At 40.9% G+C, this 23255-nt stretch overlaps 1 protein-coding gene across 4 annotated transcripts in view; it reads left to right on the forward strand.

Moving 5' to 3' along the window:
• LGR5 (leucine rich repeat containing G protein-coupled receptor 5) overlaps nucleotides 1-23255 on the forward strand; it is a 119791-nt gene that overhangs the window by 93258 nt on the left and 3278 nt on the right. For 3 of the 4 annotated variants that reach the window (XM_053258518.1, XM_053258520.1, XM_053258521.1), the window contains 10 exons: nucleotides 7472-7543; nucleotides 8516-8587; nucleotides 8684-8752; nucleotides 9364-9435; nucleotides 15777-15842; nucleotides 16962-17033; nucleotides 18176-18247; nucleotides 19166-19291; nucleotides 20180-20325; nucleotides 22980-23063. In XM_053258518.1, the coding sequence (XP_053114493.1) occupies nucleotides 7472-7543; nucleotides 8516-8587; nucleotides 8684-8752; nucleotides 9364-9435; nucleotides 15777-15842; nucleotides 16962-17033; nucleotides 18176-18247; nucleotides 19166-19291; nucleotides 20180-20325; nucleotides 22980-23063 (851 nt within the window). The remainder of the gene's footprint in view (nucleotides 1-7471; nucleotides 7544-8515; nucleotides 8588-8683; nucleotides 8753-9363; nucleotides 9436-15776; nucleotides 15843-16961; nucleotides 17034-18175; nucleotides 18248-19165; nucleotides 19292-20179; nucleotides 20326-22979; nucleotides 23064-23255) is intronic. The other variant, XM_053258519.1, reaches the window with a different exon arrangement.

Here is a 23255-nt window from a genome sequence, read left to right on the forward strand (position 1 = left end):
TGCACTTGGTGCAAAATTCTTCCCCTGTTCAAAGTGTCTCACAACCAGAGCCCCTGCCTGTGTGCTCATTGTTCTAAAAACATAGGGTGTAGTAATTAGGGATGTGCAGAACATTCCGAGGTCAGAATGTTCCTCCTCGAAACCAGTGAAGTGCACAGAGTGATTCACAGCACATCCCTGGCACCTTTAAAACAGAGGAGAGCATACTTGCTCCTCCACCACTCGCTGCCACTCCTTGTATCAGCAGCGATAGCCCCCAGCTATCATCGCGCACCGGCAGCGCTCTCACCAGCTGCCCTTGTATGATGCCGGCACACAAATGGCCTCCACACATGCATGGCAGCCATTTGCATGGTCAGCAACCTCCGCCAGGCGTGTGTGGAGGCCATGTGCATGCTGGCATTGCCTGAAGGCTGCTGGGGAGAGTGCCACCAGCACACGATGATAGCTGGGCGATGATAACACTGCCATACAGGAAGTAGTGGCGAGTGGCAGAGAAGCAGGTATGCACCTAGTCTTCTCTATTTTAAAGGTGCTAATTTTATTGTCCCCATTATTGCCAAATGTCCTGGTAGATCTGATGAGTTGCATATCACTTTGCTTTTATCAGATCATGAATGGTTAATAACCCAAAGGGCAGCAAAAATACATTTCTGCAACTATTTGTATTGAAAGACTCCTGGTTGTGTTTACCCTGAGCCATATTTTTGTTTATGTTTACTTATGAATATTATGAGGGTTTTTTGAATTGTTTTTTTAACTTCAGCCATGGTTTTTGTGCTTATCTAATTAGGAGTTTTAAAAAGCTTTTCTTGTATTTATTCTGTTGTTTTTTAGTTCATGTGGAAGGCACCTTGTATTATGCTAGTCAATTGGGCAAGGTAATTGAGAGGGTGGTGGCCTCTCAGCTTCAGGCGGTCTTGGAGGAAACTGATTATCTAGACCCATTTCAAACTGGTTTTCGGGTGGGATATGGGGTAGAGACTGCCTTGGTCGGCCTGATGGATGATCTTCAATTGGGAATTGACAGGAAGTGTGACTCTGTTGGTCCTTTTGGATCTCTTGGCACCTTTCGATACTATCGACCATAGTATCCTTCTGGAACGTCTGAGGTTGTTAGGGGTGGGAGGTACTGTTTTACAGTGGTTCCACTCCTACCTCTCAGATAGATTCCAGATGGTATTGATTGGAGACTGTTGCTCTTCAAAATCTGAGCTTAAGTATGGTGTCCCTCAAGGCTCCATACTTCTTCAATGCTTTTTGACATCTACATGAAACCGCTGGGAGAAATCATCAGGGGATTTGGAGCTGGGTGTTACCAGTATGCTGATGACACCCAGATCTACTTCTCCATGTCAACTTCTTCAGGAGCTGGCATATCCTCCCTAAATGCCTGCCTGGAAGCAGTAATGAGCTCGATGCAGGAGAATAAACTGAAGCTGAATCCAGATAAGACGGAGGTACTTATTCTGCAGGGTCAGAACTCTAGAGACGATTTTGATCTGCCTGTTCTAGATGGGGCCACACTTTCCCAAAAGGAACAGGTTCGCAGTCTGGGAGTGCTTCTGGATTCACACCTCTCCCTGGTTTCTCAAGTTGAGGTGGTGGCCAGGGGTGCTTTCTGTCAGCTCCGGCTGATATGCCAGCTACGCCCATTTCTCGAGATCAACAACCTAAAAACAGTGGTACATTTGTTGGTAATCTCCAGACTTAGCTTTTGTAATGCGCTCTACGTGGGGCTGCCTTTGTACGTCGTCCGAAAACTTCAGTTGGTTCAGAACGCAGCAGCCAGGTTGGTCTCTGGGTCATCTCGGAGAGACCACGTTACTCCTTTACTGATGGAGTTACACCGGCTGCCAATAGGTTTCCAGACAAAATACAAAGTGCTAGTTATAACTTATAAAGCCCTAAACAGCTTAGGCCCTGGGTATTTAAGAGAGCGTATTCTTAATTACAAGCCCCACCACCCTTTGAGGTCATCTGAGGAGGTCCATCTCCAGTTACCGTCAACTTGTTTGGTGGCTACACAGAGACGGGCCTTCTCGGTCGCTGCCCCGAGATTGTGGAATGCGCTCCCTGCTGAGATATGATCCTCCCCATCTCTGGCAGTTTTCAAAAAACACCTAAAGAACCCATCTTTTCGCCCAAGCTTTCTCAGCTTCCTAATATTTTTGGGTTTTAATCTCTGGTTATTTTAAAATTGTCAAAGTGTTTTTAAGTTTTTGTATATGTTTTTAACAGGTTTTATGTTATTGTAAACCGCCCAGAGATGAAAGTTTGGGGCGGTATACAAATTTGATAAAATTTTTAAAAAATTGAAAACTCTAATTCTAACTCTACAGAAAAGGCCCAACCCAGAGATGCCCCCGCAAAAGTTGGAGGCAACTGTGGGTGAACCACTTCAGATTACCTTAGTAAACAGTGGGGACTATGTAGAAGGCATTCTCTTAAGTACCCCAAGCCTAAGCTGCGTAGGCTTTATACAACCAGCACCTTGTACTTTGTCTGGAAAAAGGTTAGGAACATAGGGAGCTGCCATATACTGAGTCAGACCATTGGTCTATCTAGCTCAGTATTGTCTTCACAGACTGGCAGCAGCTTCTCCAAGGTTGAGGCAGGAATCTCTCTCAGCCCTATCTTGGAGAAGCCAGGGAGGGAACTTGAAACCTTCTGCTCTTCCCAGAGCGGCTTCATCCCCTGAGGGGAAGATCTCACAGTGCTCACACATCAAGTCTCCCATTCATATGCAACCAGGGCAGACCCTGCTTAGCTATGGGGACAAGTCATGCTTGCTACCACAAGACCAGGTTGACAGCTGGTGCAGTGTCTATGTCTAATATTTGCTGGATTGTTCCTGTGACATTTTTCCTTACCATCGTATTTAGTTACACTTAAGCCCTATTCAGACATTGAGCCTTTTCTCACGAGCAGTGAGAAAAGGCTGCATGGTTTGTGGGGAGGAAGCCCTAAAGACAATCGTGCCTTCTTCTCTGGACAGGCAGATTGCCTGCCCAGACGAGCTCTGGCTGTTGCTGGCAGCTCTGAGAGTCAGGGTTCTGGTTCACACTGCCCCGTGCCACCCCTTGCCCCCCCCCCCCACTCAAATAATGCACCGCACAAGTGCACGTTGCATTATTGGGATCGCCCTTCCCCCTCAAGTCTTTTCCGGACAGACGATCTGGAAAATATGGTTAAGGGAGCACTCACTCCCTTAACCTTGTTTTCAAGGGAGGCTTCATAGGTGGGTTTGCCACAGTGCTGCCGCGGAGATCAGGCCCAATCCTGGTGGTTCATACAAGCATGCAAAACCAGGCTGGGCTCCCTTGGACTGGTTTTGCACGTGCATGTGAATAGCCTCATCAAATTGTACATCCATACAGATATCTGAAGACATGCACGTGTTCAGCTATTATATGCCTCTTGGAGAGGCATATAAAACATTCCAGGAGGTACACTGATGGTTCCCAGCCCATGTGGTAACTAGCCACTAGCACTGAAACTTTTACTTCTCCTGGAATGCTTCTCCTGGGTAAATCATTACTGTTCTGTCTCCATAAAGGTACATCTCACATGCAGTTCCCTGATGCAGATGTTATTTTGCATTATCTCTATCTGCACCATAATTGATCATTTAACATGTGGAAACATTTTCCACAGTAAAACATTGTTTGAACCAAAATTCATCTGAATTGTGCCCATGCTGCCATATGAAATATGGCATTTCCAGATGCTACCAGGATGACCAAGCACATCCTGTAGACATTAAAAAGAAATTATTATGATTTAGATGAATGATGGTTGTACTTGTAACAGACTTTCTCAGTCCAAAGGTCTCTGAACATAAATTGTGATATCATCTGGAAGTGCTGCCAACCACTTCACATGTGGCATTTTTCTTATACTGAGTAGCCCTTAGTCCCCACAATATAGGCAACACATCCAACTATATCCCCCAAAAACATTAACAATGACTTCATTTATTCACATGATTTATTAACGGAGCCCCAAAAATTCTGAGCAAATTCTTTCATAAGTGGTATATGCAACTTGTACTTCTTTTATCAGCAACTAAAACAAATGGCAGGCTGCATTTGAGCTATCAAGCCAGTTTCCTCAACAGTCAAATGAAATATGAATATATACTATGAACTGTGCAAGATGAAACCAAATAAATATTTCCATAGTCTTCCCTCCTCCTGTGAGATCTCCTAGTCACTTCTGCTAAACTCAGTTGCCACAGTCAGTTTCGGTTTTGGCAACAGGATCAAAGTTGATAATATGATCTCCTTAAGGGTACTTCCAGACATGCTCCTTGTAACACCACTCAGTCATTGGTGGGGGAGAAGGAACAAATAGCCAGTGGAAGATGGCATCTGTGAGGCAGCAGTGTTTTTCTTGTCCTCCATTTTTATCTTAGAAACTTCCTATTGTGGATTTTTGCAGTCTCTTTAGCTCGGTTAATAGTCCTGAAAATTATTCAGGGAGCTACTTAAGACTTGATACCACTCAATCATTGCTTTTCCACTTTGAGCTGCAAGCAGAACTGCATCACTCCTCCACATCAGCATGTTCTTGTATGCATGTTTAGTACTATCTGAAAAGCCTTTTGCTAATGGAAAAAGATGGAACAGTAGCGCTAAAAAAACAGGCCACCTGTGTAGTTATTGCAAAGCTGTACTGCTGTTTTCAAATAAGTCAGAAAACTCCATTAATCAATGAATATGATGGATTAAGCTCAGGAAAAGTATAAGCTGACAACAGATGGATGACTACCTCATGTGAAAAGCCCCATAACGAGTAAGTGAATAAAGCATGGCAGATCCAAAGACTCTGGCTGAGATCCAGAGCAATGAGGTGCTTGCAAGAGAACATTGGGCTAGTATAGCACAAAACTGTTGCACTGACTAGTTGTTCTGTCTGTAGCTTGTGTTCCGTACTGGTGTTGCAACAGTTGTGCAACTGCAGGACCCCTCCTTTTAAAAAACAAGAACTTTTGCACAAAAACACTATAGCGTAAATCTCCGGTGTTTTTAGAGCAACTAAACTGACATTTTGTGCAAGCACAAATTTCCTCATTCTACAAGTGCACGATTGCTCTCTATGGCAGCCCCTATCGGGAGGTGCCATACATTCATACACTGGATCTCCTGGATCTTTGATGCTCTGCATCAACTTAAAGATTCAGGTTCTGACTTTTAAAGATCTGCATCTCACCCCCTAACTATAAGGAGTATTTATTTGCTTGTTGGGCTTATATTATATGTGCAGTAGTGCTCCCAACCACATGCAAAGGGGCTACCATGGTTGCATTCAGCAATAATTCAGGTACTACATCTGTTTAAAGAAGCCCACTATTTGGGAGCAATGAGCCTAAATGTATGTACCTAAAATGCAGTGGTGCTGAAAGACTTTCACCAGCTCCCAGGCCATGTCTGAGTACAATTTAAACTGCTGGTACTTCCCTTTAAGGCCCTACACACTTGGAGTCTGAGGACTATCTTGTCCCATATCAACCTGCCCATACTCTGAGACCAGCTTGGAGGCCCTACTTCAGATACCCCCATCACCCAAGGTGAGGCAGGTGATAACTGGGGAGAAGACTTCTTAGTTGTCATATCCCATCTATGACATGCCTTCCCCTGGGATGCTCACCTGGTGCCTACTTGATTATCGTTTAGGCACCCGGTGAAGACTTTTTAATTCTCCCAAACTTTAAGGAATTGTCTATTGCTGCTCTTTTAAATGATCATTGAAAACTTGTTACTTATTTGTTAGCAGCTGCTAGGATACGTTTTGCTGCATCCTGGAAAGCACCGACTCTACCCATTATTGAACAGTGAAATAAACTGAATATATGAAATAGCTCTGGTGTCTAAATCAACTTACTAGAAGTTCACTAAGGAGGAAAAACAGACACATTTGTTGTGAAATAGCTTCTTTTTATTAACTGCTGGTATGATCAGTATGAGGACAACATTCATCCATATTTTTTGTTTTCTTTATTGTAAATCTAATTAAAGTGATTTATTTTATTAGATAGATAGAACTATCTTCTGGATATTTGTATATTTATGATAAATTTAAAAATATAGAAAAGGAAGACATGTAGTCAGCATCTGCTCCTGGTCTGTTCCTTTTCATACTGCATGTAGAGGGTTGAGGTGTTTCAGTGCTCCCTCATACTTAAAAAACAAAAACAAAAACCTTCCTGCACATTTAAAATGGCATGTTGGAGAATGCTAACATTAACAAAGTGTAATGTTTGCACTGCTGATCAAATAGCTAATATGCCTACAGTCAGTATGTTCATAGTCTGATCCTCAGCACACCCCCACCTCACTGCACCGAACCACGTGGTGATGATAATAAATTATGGAAGTTTCTGAAGCGTGTTGTATTATGTAGATATCAGCAAAAAGCTCCAATATTGTGTTCTGCCTTAACCTTTATCGTTCAGGCTTACACAAATTTCTTCTGCAGTCATTTTTCTGAGCCAGCCACTGTATGGCTACTAATAGTAGCAGCTGATAATCTTGCCCAAGTAATGAATAGAGGTGCTTGCATCAGTGAACCATCCAACGTTTCAGTTTAAATCTGGGCAGATTTTTTCATACCTGATTGAACAAATGAACATTTCCCACACAAATAATTACTGTTCCTGCTGAATACTTTGTTGCGTCTTTTGTTTTTAACAATGGATTATTACTCATGTGAATAAAATGCAGTAATTAATTTGGAGACAACTTGCTTCCTTCTTAAATGTCAGTAATTACATTGTTTAGCTTGTTCATTTAAAATACTTCCATAAAGAACCCATGCAAAAGACTAAAATGTACACGGTGCCCTGGAATGTTATCTGAAACATGTTTACATGGAAGTAGGTCCTATTGACCTTAATTGAAGGTTTGTCCAATAAGCAAGCTTAGGAGAGTAGTAAAAAGCTGCATTTCTACATACATTCCCTTGGGGGCAAGATACACTGAATTCAGTGGAACCTACTTCCAAGCACACATGCATGGGATCAGGCTGTAAGTCTGTTTGTAACCAAACATCTTTATCCAAAAAGTTGTTTCAACAGAAAGTCAGTGCATAATGCCAGACATGCCAGCTACTTCCCCAAGGCAATAGCTTGAATCATTGCTTCATACTACTATGAACATTAGCAGTATGGGAACATTATGGCTTGATGGGCAAGTGCACATTCAGATGCTGGGCTTGAGAAAAGTGGTGCTGTTTTTGCAAAACTAGGAAAACAACTGTCCCCCTATCCAGCCATATAGGTCCTATTTATCCATCCAATCCTACACTAGCTAGTGTAGTGTTTAAGAGAACAAGAGGACTCTGTTGTTGCAACTATATGCATTCTAAAGAACTGAATTTATTTCATGTTACGTTGCAATACAATATCGCTAAAACAAAATGTAGTCATATATTGCAAGTATTTGAGTGATACTTTCTGTTTCTTTTCTAGGGGCTTTCATAGTAATAATATAAAGTCAATACCTGAGCAGGCATTTATGGGCAATCCTTCACTTATAGCAATGTAAGTAGTAGTAGTTTTCTTAGCAAATTACTTTTCATAGCAAATATGAAATGAATTACAATATTTGACTGCCAATTTGATATGAGTGAACAGGTGAAGGTTTTTCAGACTCTATGAAATCTCATCTTTCCTCTATACATAATAGGTATTTAATGCCACTGACCTAGAAACCTCATTGATCATGTTGCTTCTTCCACACTTGCCCAACTGTTAGACTACTTAACACACACCTCCCCCCACGCCACTTGAGCACTCTGGTCAGTTCATGCACAAAAATATCCTATGCCACTTTTTCTTCTGCGTTCTACACTCGTACACCCTTTGTCACTTCATTTCCAGCCTGAGATAGAAGGCCCGCAGCAGTCAGCCTGAGCTACAACCCCATTAATCCTTTTCAGTTATTCTTGTAGGGTCCCAGTCACATCCTCCCATTGGTAAACTCCACTCCTTGACAACATATAAGCCTCTTGCCAATAAGACATGCAAAGTTGTTTGCTGCTTCATGCCCCTCTACTTGGCCACCTACCTCCTCAGTTTAGAAATCAGTGTAATAGACTCCTGCAGGCTATTTAATTACAGTGTGTGTTGCAGCATGGACATGCTTTCCAGTGCCTCAGAAGCAATGAGCATGCCTATTGCTTGGATCGGCAGTTTGCTTTGCAGTTCAGCGCCCACTGTCTTCATCACTGGGGCTGAAGTTATGCTCAATCTAATTCCTGCCCGTTTTGGTTCACTTCCAAATTTTGCTCATAACACACATTGAAACCATAAATATATAACTGGTCCAAGCAGAATAAGTACATGAATATAATCTGGGAAGCTGATTTTGAAAACTGGAAGGAAATTTGTTTGTGGCACATTAAAAGGAATAGGTCTGAAGGAGAGGGTTGCAGGTATGTTCAAGAACCCAGTTTTATTGGATGAGTGGATGATACAATTTCTGGGTGTTAAATGTGTCCTCTTTTCCCACAGACATTTCTATGACAATCCTATTCAGATTGTGGGAAGGTCTGCTTTTCAGCACTTACCTGAACTCAGAACTTTGTATGTATTTGTATCTTTAAAACACTTCACCTTAACATCTGAACTCCTTAACTCCTTTTTAAAAGCCCACTAATTATGTTGTGTTTGTAACTTTAGGACATTAAATGGTGCTTCGCAGATAACAGAGTTTCCTGATCTGACCGGGACAAAAAGTCTGGAAAGTCTGTAAGTATCAGACAGATAGTTCATGTTACCCCCGAAAGCAGATGGCATTAATTATTGCAAATGTTGATTTGCTTTAAAGGAGCTGTCCTTCAACCAACCAACCATTTGCAACACAATCTGCAACCTGTATAAGCCAAAGTACAAGGATTTCAGCTAGTTCAATCCCTTTGACTCTGCTATCTGGTTCAAATGCTTATTGGGCCCGTGATCCTCTTGTATGGTGGGAAAGGGGCAAGTAGCCCTTACCTCCGTCACATACATACATGAAGCCAGTGTTTCAGGTAGAGGTCCACAAACATTTAGGCCTGATTTGTGTGAGCTTCTCGCACTCTCCTTCCCCCAAATAGTTTTGTTCAGGTGGAAGAAGTATGTAAATTAGGCCTTTGCATGAGGTGCTTACCTCTCATGAATAATGTGCATAGCAGAAGGAAGAGGCAGGATGAACAGCATACTCTTCTTCTACATGAAGAGGACTGACAGCCTGATAAGTATAGGAATGGAGCCTTTGGTGTTAAGCAGGATTTTATCCTGTTTTATCCTGACCTGGATTCAGATTGGACTGTTAATTTATAAGCATTGAAATAGAGACTGTATGGTATTTACCTTAACAGGACCATTACAGGAGCCCAGATCATATCTCTTCCAGAAACAATCTGTGATCAGCTCCCCAGCCTCCAAGTACTGTAAGTATAAAAATAATTTAAAAATTTATATAATATATGAATTTGAAATACACAGCTTTATCAGAATTATTTCATAAAACCACCATGTAAATTCAAGTTTATAGAACCATAAATTCAATGGCATAGACAGACATATAGCAAAGAATCCAGAAGCAAGATTATGATGCAGTCCTCAGACAGGATCCTAATATAAATATTAGAGCAAATGTGGTGAAGTATTTAGAGTTTTTGACTAGGACCAGGGGAACCAGAATTCAAATTCTTTCTTAACCGTGAAGTGACTTTGTTCCAGTGGTTAGCTTAACCAGGGCAGAGGATGATAAAGGGAGGGTGAGGATAAAAGGGAGGCATGTATGCCACTCTGAGCTTTTTGGAGAAGAATGAGATAGAAATATAATTAAGTAAGTAAATACAAATTTTCAATATTTTATTTAGAGCCAGCAATGTGCTAAGCATTGTACAGAACATAGAAGCAGCACAGTCCCTTTTCCAAATGCTTACAATCTATATTAGATGGAAAGAATTGTGGTGGAGACAAATGAGAAGTTCTCATATACGAAGCTGCCTTATACTGAATCAGACCATTGGCCCAGTATAGCCGATGCCTTACAACATATCTGACATCGGCTGTCCTGGATTTCAAACAGAGACAAGTCTTTCTCAGCCTTACCTGGAGATGCCAGGGATTAACCTGGCCCTTGTATGGAAAGCCATGTACTCTACCATTGAACTATCACATATAAGAAACAATGAGGAAGAATTAAGAAATATAATTTATAAGAAATAGTGAGGAAGATCTAGAGGAGGGATAACTCATAAAGCAAAGAAGGAGTGAAGCTACATGGGCTTTGGAAATATGATCCCTGATGAAATCAGAGCATCTCCTTCTCTGATTGTTTTCAGGAAGACCCTCGAGACTCACTTGTTCTTGCAGGCTTTTAATTAGAATGGATTTTAATAATTTGTTTTAATGATTGTGATTGTTTTCATCGTGGATTTTAATAATTGTGATTGTTTCCATTGTGGATTTTAATCAGTGAGGCGGGTCTCACGATCTGTAAGACCCGCTTTGGCTGGGTTTGCGGGGAGAGTGGGCTAAGCCTGCTCTCCCTGCAGACGAGCCGGGCAGGAGCCCTGGGCACCCAGATCGGCCACCCACACAATTGCCGACTCCGTGATGGAGCCGGCAGGGGCTGGGGAGTTTGGGGGCCGTGTGGCCCCTGGAAGCTCCAGTATGCCCTGTGTGAGTGCTCAGGGCATACTGGAGAGACCCCCGGAGCCTGGAGGCAGCTTTTCGCCTCCCCTCTGGGGGTTTACTCATGAGTAGCTGCAACGCAGCTACTCACGATCGGGAAGAAGCCCAGGTTAGCGGAGTGCTCGCTCTGCTAACCCAGGCTTAGGGAAGGGCTACAAAAGTGGGTGACTTGCTTTGACTCAACCAGGCTCGGCTGTGAGCCCAGTGAGTCTCATGATTGGTGGAAAGCGGGCTAAGCACCCTTAGCCCACTTTCCACTGATCGTTAGAATAGCTCCAGAGACTTTTTATATCGTTTTAAGTTTTGTACACCACCTAGAGATGTACTTATCAGGCAGTATAAAATATGATGAATAAATATATAAATAAAATACAGTGTTTCACAGGAGTTTTGCAGGTGAATTAGCTTTAGGGAAGAAATTGAAGAGGTTGATGACCAGTGTTTTCTATAATTTCTGTAATCTGTGTGCAGAATGACTTTTGTTCTGGGCGGCAATATCAAGGCACACATGCATTCAGAATGGGGTCTTCCTGATTCAACCTGAGTGGGGTCTAAATTTAACTGAGTGGACATAAAAAACTTGGGAACGCACACACATGCCTTAGAGGAAACACTGGTCATGACTTGATGGCAGAAAGAGAAAGGCTTTCTAAGCATATGGAATGGCCTGGTAGACTGCATAATGGTGGAATTAAGGACAGTGAATGGGACAGTGGGATTGATAGAGTAACTAACTTGCACAGAGTGGAGAGAATGTGACAAGGGACAAGTGGAGAAGAAAGAAGTGAGCCTGAAATGAAAGGACTAGAAGCCAGTACAAAGGCATGAAAAGAAGAGTTAGCTGAGCATAGAGGCAGGAAGGATAGAGGATGCTAACAGGCATACTGTATATATGAATATATATACTGTATATATATTGTATATATACATACTGTATATATGAATATATAAAAATACATTTCATATATTCCTCTTTTATAGATGTGTATAAAATATGTTTCCGAGACTATAGGAAACAGCTCTATCATGCAGCAGCGATATAGGAAGATGCTGAAAGGCATCATCTTATACTGCACGGGAGATGGCAGTGGTAAACCCCTCCTGTATTCTACCAAAGAAAACCACAATGCTCTGTGGTCGCCAGGAGTCAACACCGACTCACACACTTATACTTTATAAAATATAATAGATGTATACAAAATATATACTTCTAAATATAGATATCATATATGTGTGTGTCTGTGTGTGTATAGATTACTATTTTTACAAGGGACAAAAATGTCAGCTAGGAGGAGGTTATAATGAGAAATGAGAAATGATCAGGCAATAGTGGGCCACCCTCACCCCTTTGGAAGCACAAGTACACACTAATGAAGATATGACCTCAGACATGGAAGAGCTGGGCTTAAATTTGTGTAGCCATAAATTTACTGTCCATAAATTTACTAATTTAGAGTTTAGAGAGCTTGGGCTATAAAGCAAAAAGTATATGGTGGGGTAATCTTGTAGAATAAGATAAGCCGACAATATCATGATTTGATCAAGAAGAAAAGTGTACAATGGTGTACAATGGTGTACAATGGAGATGACATGATCAGGTTTCTTCCTATTTTTCAAATGCTTTTTTAAAACTAATGTCCAGAGAACATAAGTAATAGACCACTGAAACCCTGTTTCCATTTCTCCACCCTAAATCTAAACTGGACTCAGAAACTTTCTGTAGAGTTTGGTACTAAATTATTAAAGGATTTGCTGCCAGTAATTACCAAATCTTGTCATAACTAACCCTATTCAGTCATTCCCCCTGTGGTGTTTTTGGTTAATCCATTCCTTGATCCAAGCCAGCTTCTGAATGGTGCTTTAGTTATTTGTATTCCAGTCCTGGAGTCAAGATGGGGCTAACAAACAGCCCCAGCAAGAGCACTGAAGGCAGATGGCACTTGCCTCTCTGTAAATACTATCTGCCTTATTAAACCATTACTGTGCCTGATTCCACTCCGCTCCTTGTCCTTGCATACCACAGCTCTTTCCTCTGGATTCTACACCCCACAACGTGTTTATCAAAAATGTGGAGGGGGAATGTGGGACCATGCCCCCCAGATAATTGTTCAAGACCCTGGCCATGCGCCCCGCAACAACAGCACATCCCCTGACCATAGCCCCAACCTCCATGTGCCTTTCAAAAAATGAGCTACCCTGTGGCGGTTGGGGGTATGGCTAGCAGGCGTAATCCCTGCTTCCCTCTCTGTGAATACAGTGAATGCTTGGAGGGGAATTGCTGAATAGGGCTACTCAAACAGGGACAGAATGTCATCGCTTATGTGTTTTGGTTATATGATTCTGTACTGATACTTTAATGTTCCATTCTTTAGTTTCTCTCTCATCCATATTTATTCAGTTGGAATTTTGAACAGTATTTCTGAGATGTGTGGAAGATCTATTTTCTTCTGATGAGTAACCAATACATTATTGCAGCTTGCAAGAATGTTGAAGCGTTAGTTTAATCACTATCAAAAGTAATCATTCTGTCTACTTCTTTGTGAATGGGCCAACTGCACTTTCCTTTAAGCATTACATCATGATGAATGTATCTGGTATTAGTTTGCTTGGCCAACATTCTAATAGCACTAATTGTAATGTAATCTCATAGTATCAAAGTGGCCCTTGTGCACATTTCTGGGGAAAGTACGCACCAGTATTGTTGGGAGTAACATTTTAAAAATATAGTTTGTCATATACACGTGGCCCTTGTTATACGTGGGGGTTCCATTCTCGCCTATAGGTGCAATATTGGAAAATTTGAATAATGAAACCTTACCCCTATGGGGCCAAGGGATTGGGTTCCTATACACACACACACACACACCTAAACACAGAGTGAGGGGAGCATGAGTAAGAGAAATAAAGTACTCTACCTTGCTCTCCAGCAGTGCCCCCCAATCCCCAGTTCCTCCTATTTTTACCCCCAAATCACAGTAATGTTTTGTGTAGGAGCCACAAAATGGCTCTGCAGTGTAAAATGGCAGTCAGAAATGACATCAGAAGTAATTTCTAGGTCATTTTCAGCCACTTAAAACCATGAATAGGCTAATTTTAGCCTATTTTTATACCGTGGATAAGGAAACTAGGTCTCTGTCCACAGATACATGAAACTGCAGGTGTTGAAACTGCAGATAATTGTTGTTGTAGCATATGACATGAACAAGTATCCAGGAACAGCACAAGGATTATGTCTTGGCTGACTCACTAACAACAGAATGTGCATCAGTACCTAATTCAGTGCTCAGCAGCACAGTAAAAGCACACAGGCTTACATACCACGCAGAGAACTGTAGATCGAAGAGAGAGGCACACACGCTGCATAATTGCAGTTGTGATGCTATTCCCATTGGGAATGATGAGAGTACCATCGCATTGCAATTATGCAGTGCTTAGCAGGCACAAAGCAGCCCCACCTCCACAGCAGTGTGGGCATGCTTTAGAGTGCCTTGCACCAGCACACCCACTTCTAGCTTTAGTCTGTGGTTCTCTGTGCAGTATATAAGCCAGTGATTGCATACACTGTACTTATATTGCCCATGCACAATGTAAGTGCAGTTCTTGTTGGTTTTAAGTTCTGTTGGATTCCTTTCTTTGCAAACAGTAACCAGAGTAGCTGACAAATAAGCAAAAAAAAAAAAAAAAGTGGTCCATTCTATAAGGAAAGACTATTTGCTCCCAGGTTGCTGCATTTTGGGGAACCTGGAAATTCAAATCTGATGGTTTCTTGGGGTTGGCATTTACTGTGCCATCTCCCACCCCTCCCCAGCCACCTTAGTCAGAGTTCCAACTAAGTCTGCCTGACAGGTAGGGAGTGACTTTCAAGATGGGTTTATTCTAATATATTCTCTGCAAAAAAAGGCTTACAATCTGGACCATCTATTTCCATGAGACACCCTCCTTATTAGGAGATATATATATTAGAATATATCACTAGACATGCAAAGAGTGCCATATCTAGACCATGGGATGCTCAGAGAGTTTATTCCTCCTCCAAAGACTCTGCTCTAGCTATTCTCCCTGCATTTATCATTTTAACAGTAATTTTACCCTGCCCCTGAGATGGAGCATTGCGTTCCCACTCTGAGACTGCCCTCTAGGTAGCCAGAAAGTCCTCAGCACTCTCTTCCTTGGGCCTTTGCAACTTCCATCTCTGGAGATGAATACAGGTGCACCCTTGCATTTTACCTTCCACTGACTCAAACTGCCCCTTTTCTTTTCTTTTTTAGTCTTGCTAGTCCTCTCTTAGATCTTTTGTTGATGGGGTGGTCTTTGTGGCTTTCCCCGCCCTCATGAGAAATAAATGCTTTCTAGCAAAAGAGAAGTGTTTTCCCATTCTGCCCATACAAATAGATTTTCATTTGCTCAACAACTTAACTTTGAATCCATTTTAAAGAATTCGCCACAGGAAGGTTACAAAACAGAAACAAAGGGCATGTCTCTGTGTCCATTCGCTTTCTGTTTTTTCTGTTCAGAGGCAAAAGTCCTATTAAAACTGATGGGAGTACAGGATGCAAATCAACTTCCCTTTTTCTCTCTTTCTTCTTTTTTACAATTTCTGCAAATTACCGTGGCTTGTTTTTGATTAGTTATATTATACTATAAATGAATCCAGATGTTTCAGTTATTCTGTAATTTGTTGAGTTTTGGCTCAAATCATTTGAAAGGCTTTTTTCCATGTAGTGATTGATTTCAAAGTTGTTTCTAGTTCCTCAAACCACTTCCCTCAGCTAAAGATACGGCAGTTCTAAAGGTCAGAAGCAAGATTATTTAATTTAAAGTGTAGTCTGGGAAGCTAATTAAATTTCACAATGATTGCAACTAATAGAATCCCCCCCCCCTTTAAAGGTAAAAAACAAAGCATTTAGCAGATTATTTTAAACAATTAAAATAAGAGTTATGTTTTGGAGGAAAAATTGGATCTAATAATACTTTCAGTATCAGTCTTTTTCAGACAGTAGCAGTTATCCTAAAAATGTTTTTTTTTTATTATTATTATTTTATAGCAGAGCCATGCATATTATGTTTTCCCCCTTTTGTATTTCAGTGACCTCTCCTATAATCAGCTGAACAACTTACCTCATTTTACTGAATGTGACAAACTTCAGAAAATGTAAGTTTATCAAAAGGCTTTTGAGCCATGAACAAACACAGTGGGTTTGCTTCCATTCACTCCATGCATGAAGCAGCTCTGTACATATGAGTCTGAGTTTTGCCTATATTTGAAATTTATATTTCAAGTTTATAGTTTTGTATTACATACCCATATTTTCAGCTAATGGTGAGCCATTTGACGAGGTCCAATATATCCCATGTCCCACCACACCACACATTTCTTTTGCATATTTAGTGGAATGTATGCCCCCTCAGAGAGAAGGGCACAATTGGTGCGTCCTAGGTTTTACATCACGTTGTCCTTTGTTTGTTTGTTTGTTTGTTTTTACATTTGGGCTGTCAGTGCAGTGGGAACTCCAGCTTTGATCCAGGATATGAGAGATCCTTGACACTCTTTCTACCTTACCCTTCCACTGATTTCTTTTTACTTTTTATAGTGCTAGTTAGTTAAAGTTTACCTTCTGGCTGGTGGCTGGCATACTGAAGAAAATGAGAGTAGTCCCACTGAAATTAAAAGGACAAATTTGGCAATTCCTAACTCATCCTTTGAATTTCAAAGAGGCATTGCTTTGAGTAATTTCCTTAGTATGTCAGCCACTGATAGGGAATGCTGGGTAGCTCAGGTGAGGTATTCCCTCTCCCTTCAACCTGGCTCAGGGACACAGAGAATAAGGCACCTGAGCTCTGCTACCAGTGTTCGTGGTTTGAGACCCTTGCCACCATACATCTTCCCAGCTTGGCCTCTTCCGTCAGGATGATATGATGTGCAGTGTGTGTGTGTGTGTGTGTGTGTGTGTGTGTGTGTGTGTGTGTAATAGAGTTCCAAAATAAATCCAAACTGTGGCTAGAATCTCAAAATCCATACAACTAGTTCTATATGCTCAAAGGGACCTGGACTGTATTTCCTGAACTTCAGTCCCCCATGCTATATAGCAAGTCACTTTTAAATCTGAGGGTATTTCAAAAGCAGTTTGTGATATGGGATGGGTCTGCTTTTCAAAGTAAAAAATCTCATTAGATATGCCCAAGGGCACATACAAGTAGTTCTTTGGATCCTGAGCAGCAAGTAAAGTTCTCCAAATGTTGTTAACTATAGAATCAAATTTTGCCATTACAGCAACTTACACCACAATGAAATCTCTGAAATACGAGCAGACACATTTCAGCAGCTGGTGGCCCTGCGCTCACTGTGAGTACAGTCATAAGAGCTATTTAACTTCGTTCTGAGAAACATGGAAGCTCACATTCCTTTCCTGTCCCTGTTCCTACGTGCTTTGGTTTCCATTTTTTTCCTTTGATCATTCAGCTTGCTGGGTTAGGTTTGCCAAAGCAAAACAAACATTCTGACGTTGAGCATTTCCAGCAATGAATTCACATAGCCATGTACAAGAACCCTCCTTGAACTAGCTTCTAGACATTTCTGAAGAAATAGGAAACTAGAGTTCATCATTCATATATATATATATATATATATATATATATATATATATACACGCACCATGTATAGGTGCATTCCAGAATCCACTGCTGAAATGAAAAGCTGAGTAACTTTTATGCTGCTGTCAAAAGTAAAGAGAGAGAGATTGTGGAATTGTACAAAAGTAAGTAGTCACACTAGCTGACATACTATGCAAGAGTAAGTCAGCCTTGTAACATTGTGTTTGCACAATTTCCATAAGTTGCACAAGTTACATCAAATAAGAGTAAGCTGATTATTTCCAAAGGGCTTACTCTTGTGTAACACAATTTACAGAAAGTTTGCATTTGTACAAATTGCACAAATGCAATGTTAATAGGCTGACATACTCTTGCACAATATGTCAGTCACTGACTACAACAGGAATAATGTTTTAATAGAATATATGATAAATGAATCAAACTGTTATATATTATTGCATTGTGGTTCTAGTGGTGAAGCCTTTCCCCTCAATAGCACATCTGCCAGACAGGAAATGGGAAGAGAAAGGCTTGGGGAAACAGGTGGCAAGAGGGAGAGAGGAGGTGAGAAGGTGGAAGAAAGAGAAATGTACCAGAGGGAAAGAGATGGGTGAGAGGGGGTGGGATTCTTCCATAGCTTGCTGATAGGGTAGCTGTGTGGGGCTGCGTGCATTCAAATTTACCAGCCAAAGTATTGGCTGTAGGCATTCAGTTTGATTCTAAATAATGACTTATAAATTGGATACAACTCTCTTTCACTATGATTTCCTAAGAACAGCCTACTGAGAGTAATTTCATGCAGTTAATTGGGTTGGGTTTTTTAAACTACAATTCTAAATTCCCTCCCCCACAAGCACACACACTAAGCATGTGTCATTTTCATTCTTTCTGTAGGGATTTAGCTTGGAATAAAATATCGACCATTCATGCCAATGCATTCTCCTCTTTACTCTCCCTGATTAAGTTGTAAGTGTCTGCTTATTGTTCTTTTTTTCATGTTTGATGGAAAACGATTACAATCTTTTGAATATTCAGTGGACAAAAATTCCATTAAGTACAGAGTGAAACAGATTAGGATGATTTAAAGCACCAATACATGTAAATACATGCAGTGCCTTAACATATGCTGGTCTGGCCAACACAGTAGTTTAACAGTTCTGAACAGCAGATATTTGGATTAATGATGGGGTAGAATCCTAAGCAGGGAGAGGTAGTCATCATATTCCTGGTATCTGCTCCATATGATCCATTTTGGGTCAAACCCAAACTCCTTTGAGGTCCACTCTTCTAGTGAGACTTCTGTTCATGGAACGACTGTGTTACACTTTGCACTAGAGTGTTACATGAGAAAAGTGAAACTTAGTCCAAGCATGTTGTTCTGCTTGTGCAACAGTTTGTACATTCTCTCACGCAAGTGGAAGCATGGGAGCTGCTGTAGAACTTATCTCTTATGGCACTGTGTAAGCTCTTAAGCATTTTCAGAACACCACTAGTAGCAGCTGTTTTCTTTTCACTCATGGTTCTTTGGAACCAAAGCAAAACAAGCTAGGATGCAGCTGTAAGCATGCTTCTTGAAGGCAATGTCCATGGTAATGATGTCCATTTAAGTCACTGGGACACATAAAGAGCATATTCAAAGAGTTGTCCACAAAAAAACCAAGGGGATAATAGAGCTCTTGCAGTATTCCCATTCACTTCACTGAGAAATCCACAGGAAAACGTGTTTTAACTGAATTCATATTTTATAAAACTGGTGCATCTTTTATCTGTTAAATACTGTTTCTGTTAGTTTAATAATCCATAACAATAACAAATATGTTCAGGTGGGGGGGTGGAATCCCATCCTTCTAGAATAGTAAGCTGGTTTTCTTTCTTATTTTGCAGGGATCTGTCATCCAACCTTTTGTCCTCTTTTCCTGTAACTGGCCTATATGGTTTAACTCATCTAAAATTAACAGGAAATCATGCACTACAAAGTTTGATATCATCTGAAAACTTTCCAGAACTCAAGTGAGTACCTCATTAAAACTAATAAGGCACATTTGTGTTCATGTGCAGTGGGAGGGGTGTCACTGTATAATGTGTGTTACTTCCTATCCAAAGGCTTTGAACCACAGTACTGAAACTAAGGCGTACATGGTAAAAATTATAGACGGATTACATCCTTTTTTATCTCAAGTAAATATGATTGATTTTGAACACCCTGGTAGCTGTTTGCTCTGAAACACATCTGCTTTTCAGCAATGCATTTCCTCCAAAAAAAATATACATGGCCTCTATTCTGAAAATTACGTTGTGTGGTTTATGTTTTATAGTGGCATGCTTCCTTCTTATTGACTGTTGCTTCATAAATACTACTTTATTTTTAAAATGTAAGGAATACATAGCTGCAAAGGGGAAAAAAAATCATGGAAATGGCCTATATGGGTAGTTTGAGTATGGAAGTAAAATACTTTGTCACATTCATTTAATTAACCCCTTATGCTGCACAGTATGTCCTACCTGATCCAAAGGTCTATAGGATGCCGTTTCAGGGTTGCCAGCAATCACAAGTGCTTTTCAGTAATATAGAATCAGGAATAGGGGTTTCCTGCTAGTTGAGTGTTGAGGGCGGTGTTAGTGGTAATCTAGCACTGTAGGATCAGGCTCTTAACATAATAGCTAAAATAAGGAAATGTAAATATGAAGCTTCCATGGGACATACCTGTTGCTGTTTTCTTTATCAGTGATTATTTCTTTATTGTGATTATATGTGATGTTTACAGTGTTGAAATGTATAGAACTTTTGGAAGAATGTGTTTTGTCTTAATTACTATTTGCATTAATTTTGCTAAGAATGTTGGGTGAGTACACTGAGGTGTTTTTTTAACATCTGTAACCCTATATTGTCTTTTAAAGGGTGATAGAAATGCCTTATGCTTACCAGTGTTGTGCATTTGGAGCTTGTGACAGTTACTACAAAATCCAAAGCCAGTGGAACAAATATGAGAACAGCAGTGCTGATGTATTTCAAAGGAAAGATGCTGGTATTTTCCATACACAAGGTAAATAAAAATACAAGTAAATCAGATTTAAAAAGAGGATATTTCCTATTGATTAGAATGTGGCAGCCAGTGACTTATATGCCTTTCTCCTTTCCCTGTTTAATAGAATGCCAGTAGGCACACATTTCCAAGAAGATATCTATTCCATCCTTGCAGAGTAGTGTTTTTAAATTTCCCTCCAGGCCAGTTTGGATGGCTTGGGTCTGGGTTACCTGAGGGAATGCTTTTCTCTACAAGATCCCCACTGCTCATTGGGTTCATCAGGAGGGGTCCATCTTTGGATGCCACTGGTTCATCTGGTGGAGACCTGGGATAGGGCCTTCTCTGTTGTCACCCCTAGGTTGTGGAACATGCTCCCTGTGCATATAAGAGGATTGTCTTCCTTGGAGGCATTCAGAAGAGCCTTAAATACTTAAAGATCCATCTTTTTAGTCTGGCCATTAACAATGAGGCTGTTTACTCGCATGTGCAAAACAGAACTAAGGGAGGCCGGCCTGGTTTTGCATGCATGTGTGAACGGCCGGGATAGGGCCTAATCCTAGCAGCACCACCGTGGCAAAGGTTAAGGGAGCGAGCGCTCCCTAACCGTGTGTGTGTGTGTGTGTGTGTGTGTGTGTGTGTGTGTGTGTGTGTATCAGCCGCACATTCATGTAGTGCATATTGGAGCTCCAGGGGTGCGGGCAGTGTGTCCCTGCCCCCAAACCCTCGGAGCTGCCGGCAGCAGCCAGTGCTCATGTGGACGGGTGATCCACCTGTCCAGGGAGGGTGGAATGCTCATCTGCAGGGAGGTAAGCTCTTTAGGGCTTCCTCCCCGCAAACCCAGTAGCCCTTTCTCACTGCTTGTGAGACAGGGCTCATGATCTAGTTTTAATGTTATCTAGTTTTAAAATGGAATTTTAATCTGCTTTTAATTGGTTTTTAAATTTTAATTGTTATGTATTCTTGATATTAACGTAAACCGCCCTAAGCCACCTTTGGAAGGGCGGTATATAAATCAAATAAATGAGTAAACAAACAAATGCATAAATAAATGGCTAGTGCCTCGGGGAGGGTTTTTTGCATTTCCTGCAATGTGTGACCTAGTTTACTAGCACACATCACCTGTACCTTTCCTTTCTGCTTTTTGCACACCATGATCTAGCTCACATATATTGAACAAGAGAAGTAGAAAGCTGGTGCCTTTGTATTCTCAAAGATAATCAGTCACATGTATGTAAGTGGGTCAGTCGCACAGTTGTGCAGATTTACTGACAGGTGACCAGTCTCCATCTGCTGTTTACCAATGGGAGCAGAATTAAGCCAGGTTTTCACAATCAGCAACTAAAGAAGTAAGCTGGAATTTTTAATATATTTATATCTTGCTTTTCATTTGTGAAAAAATTGGCTTACACAATTAATTAAAACACCACCAAACAACAAAAACAAGCAACAAAATGAACCAATGTCAAACTGCAAGTGAGAGGTGACACATCTGTATGCTCTTCCATACCAAAAGGTTGCCTACATACAGAAAACAAGCTGTTAGGCAGAACGGTTCTAACATAGGATCTCAGCCCGCTCTGCCACATCTTAGTTTTCCACATGTGGTTGCTTTTCTGTGGAGAAGCATTCAGTCATGAGAGTCTTCATTTGCAGCCTTAAGTGGTTTTGTTTGTGAGAATGAAGTCCTAACTATCACTATTGCTAATGTAATTTGAAAACATGTTCTGTATTTGCCATCCTGTCTTTTTTGGAAATACTGAAATGGTAAGATAGCATCCACTCGCTGATTGCTTAGGAGAAGTACCTGCTGCTGGGGTGTCGAACCACTCATTGGAGACTTTTCATATGTCTCTATAGAATCTTGTGGATTCTGTAGCACTGTGGCCAAAACTCCCAAACATAAGGGAAGAGTGGACCAGCCTTCATGGTTTTCTACCACCCAGTTCATCAACATCACGTTTCCATCCTCATTTGTAGCACAACCTCAGTGATCCAAATAAACTGGAGAACATGCACAATCATTTGGATAATCAGATAAAATGAAGTGCCATTTGCAGAAGGTTACCACAATCTGGTGTGGAACATATTGGATTAGATTGAGAGTTGCATAATTGGAAATCCACTTATGTAACAAGGATTTCCTGCCTTCCTCACTACATCAGCTCCATGTCCCCTGAAAAGGAAGGCAGCTCTGCCCAATTTCTACCAGTCCCCTCTCTCTCTGCAGCTCCCATGCTCCGACCCACTTTTCAGTGAGTGAAGGAGGCTGATATAGGGAGGAGGCAAACCCTGATGTACAGATGGAACAGCACTTCTACATCATTGTACTTCCACTTACACAATTCAATTTCTGGTTACAGCCCAATACATTTGATGAAAAAGGAGTTTTAGATAACAGATTCAAATAAAGGAGGTTCCATAGTGTTCATTCTATATGTTCCTGGCTGACGTATGCTCCTTTTTCCTCAATATGGGGATCCCTTTTATTTTCATCTCAGTATCCTATCTGTCCAGAATTTTAAGAATCAGTTGTTCAAAACTCTGCAATTTAGAGCTTTTTACAATAAGAAAGCATAAGACCAGTGTATAAAATGTCATAACCTTTCTCCTATATACATCTATAAGATTTTATTCTTATAAATGGTTGAATAGTGTGGTATTCCTTTCTGCAGATGACCATGACTTTGAAGATTTTCTTCTTGACTTTGATGAAGATTTGAAAGCTCATCATTCAGTTCAGTGCTCTCCCTCTCCAGGTATAAATCTGTTAGCAAGATAGGAGCTCTGATAGTTGTACTATCTGTTTCTTAAAACACACACACACACACACACACACACACACACACACACACACACACAAGATCCTCTACTGGTGAAAATTCACATATTAAGAGGAGCTATGAAAAGAGTCAGTAATGCATGGAGGATGTGACACAATCTAGCTGTAA

Source organism: Hemicordylus capensis, chromosome 5 (assembly GCF_027244095.1).
Source record: "Hemicordylus capensis ecotype Gifberg chromosome 5, rHemCap1.1.pri, whole genome shotgun sequence".
In the NCBI taxonomy this organism is placed as follows: Eukaryota; Metazoa; Chordata; class Lepidosauria; order Squamata; family Cordylidae; genus Hemicordylus; species Hemicordylus capensis.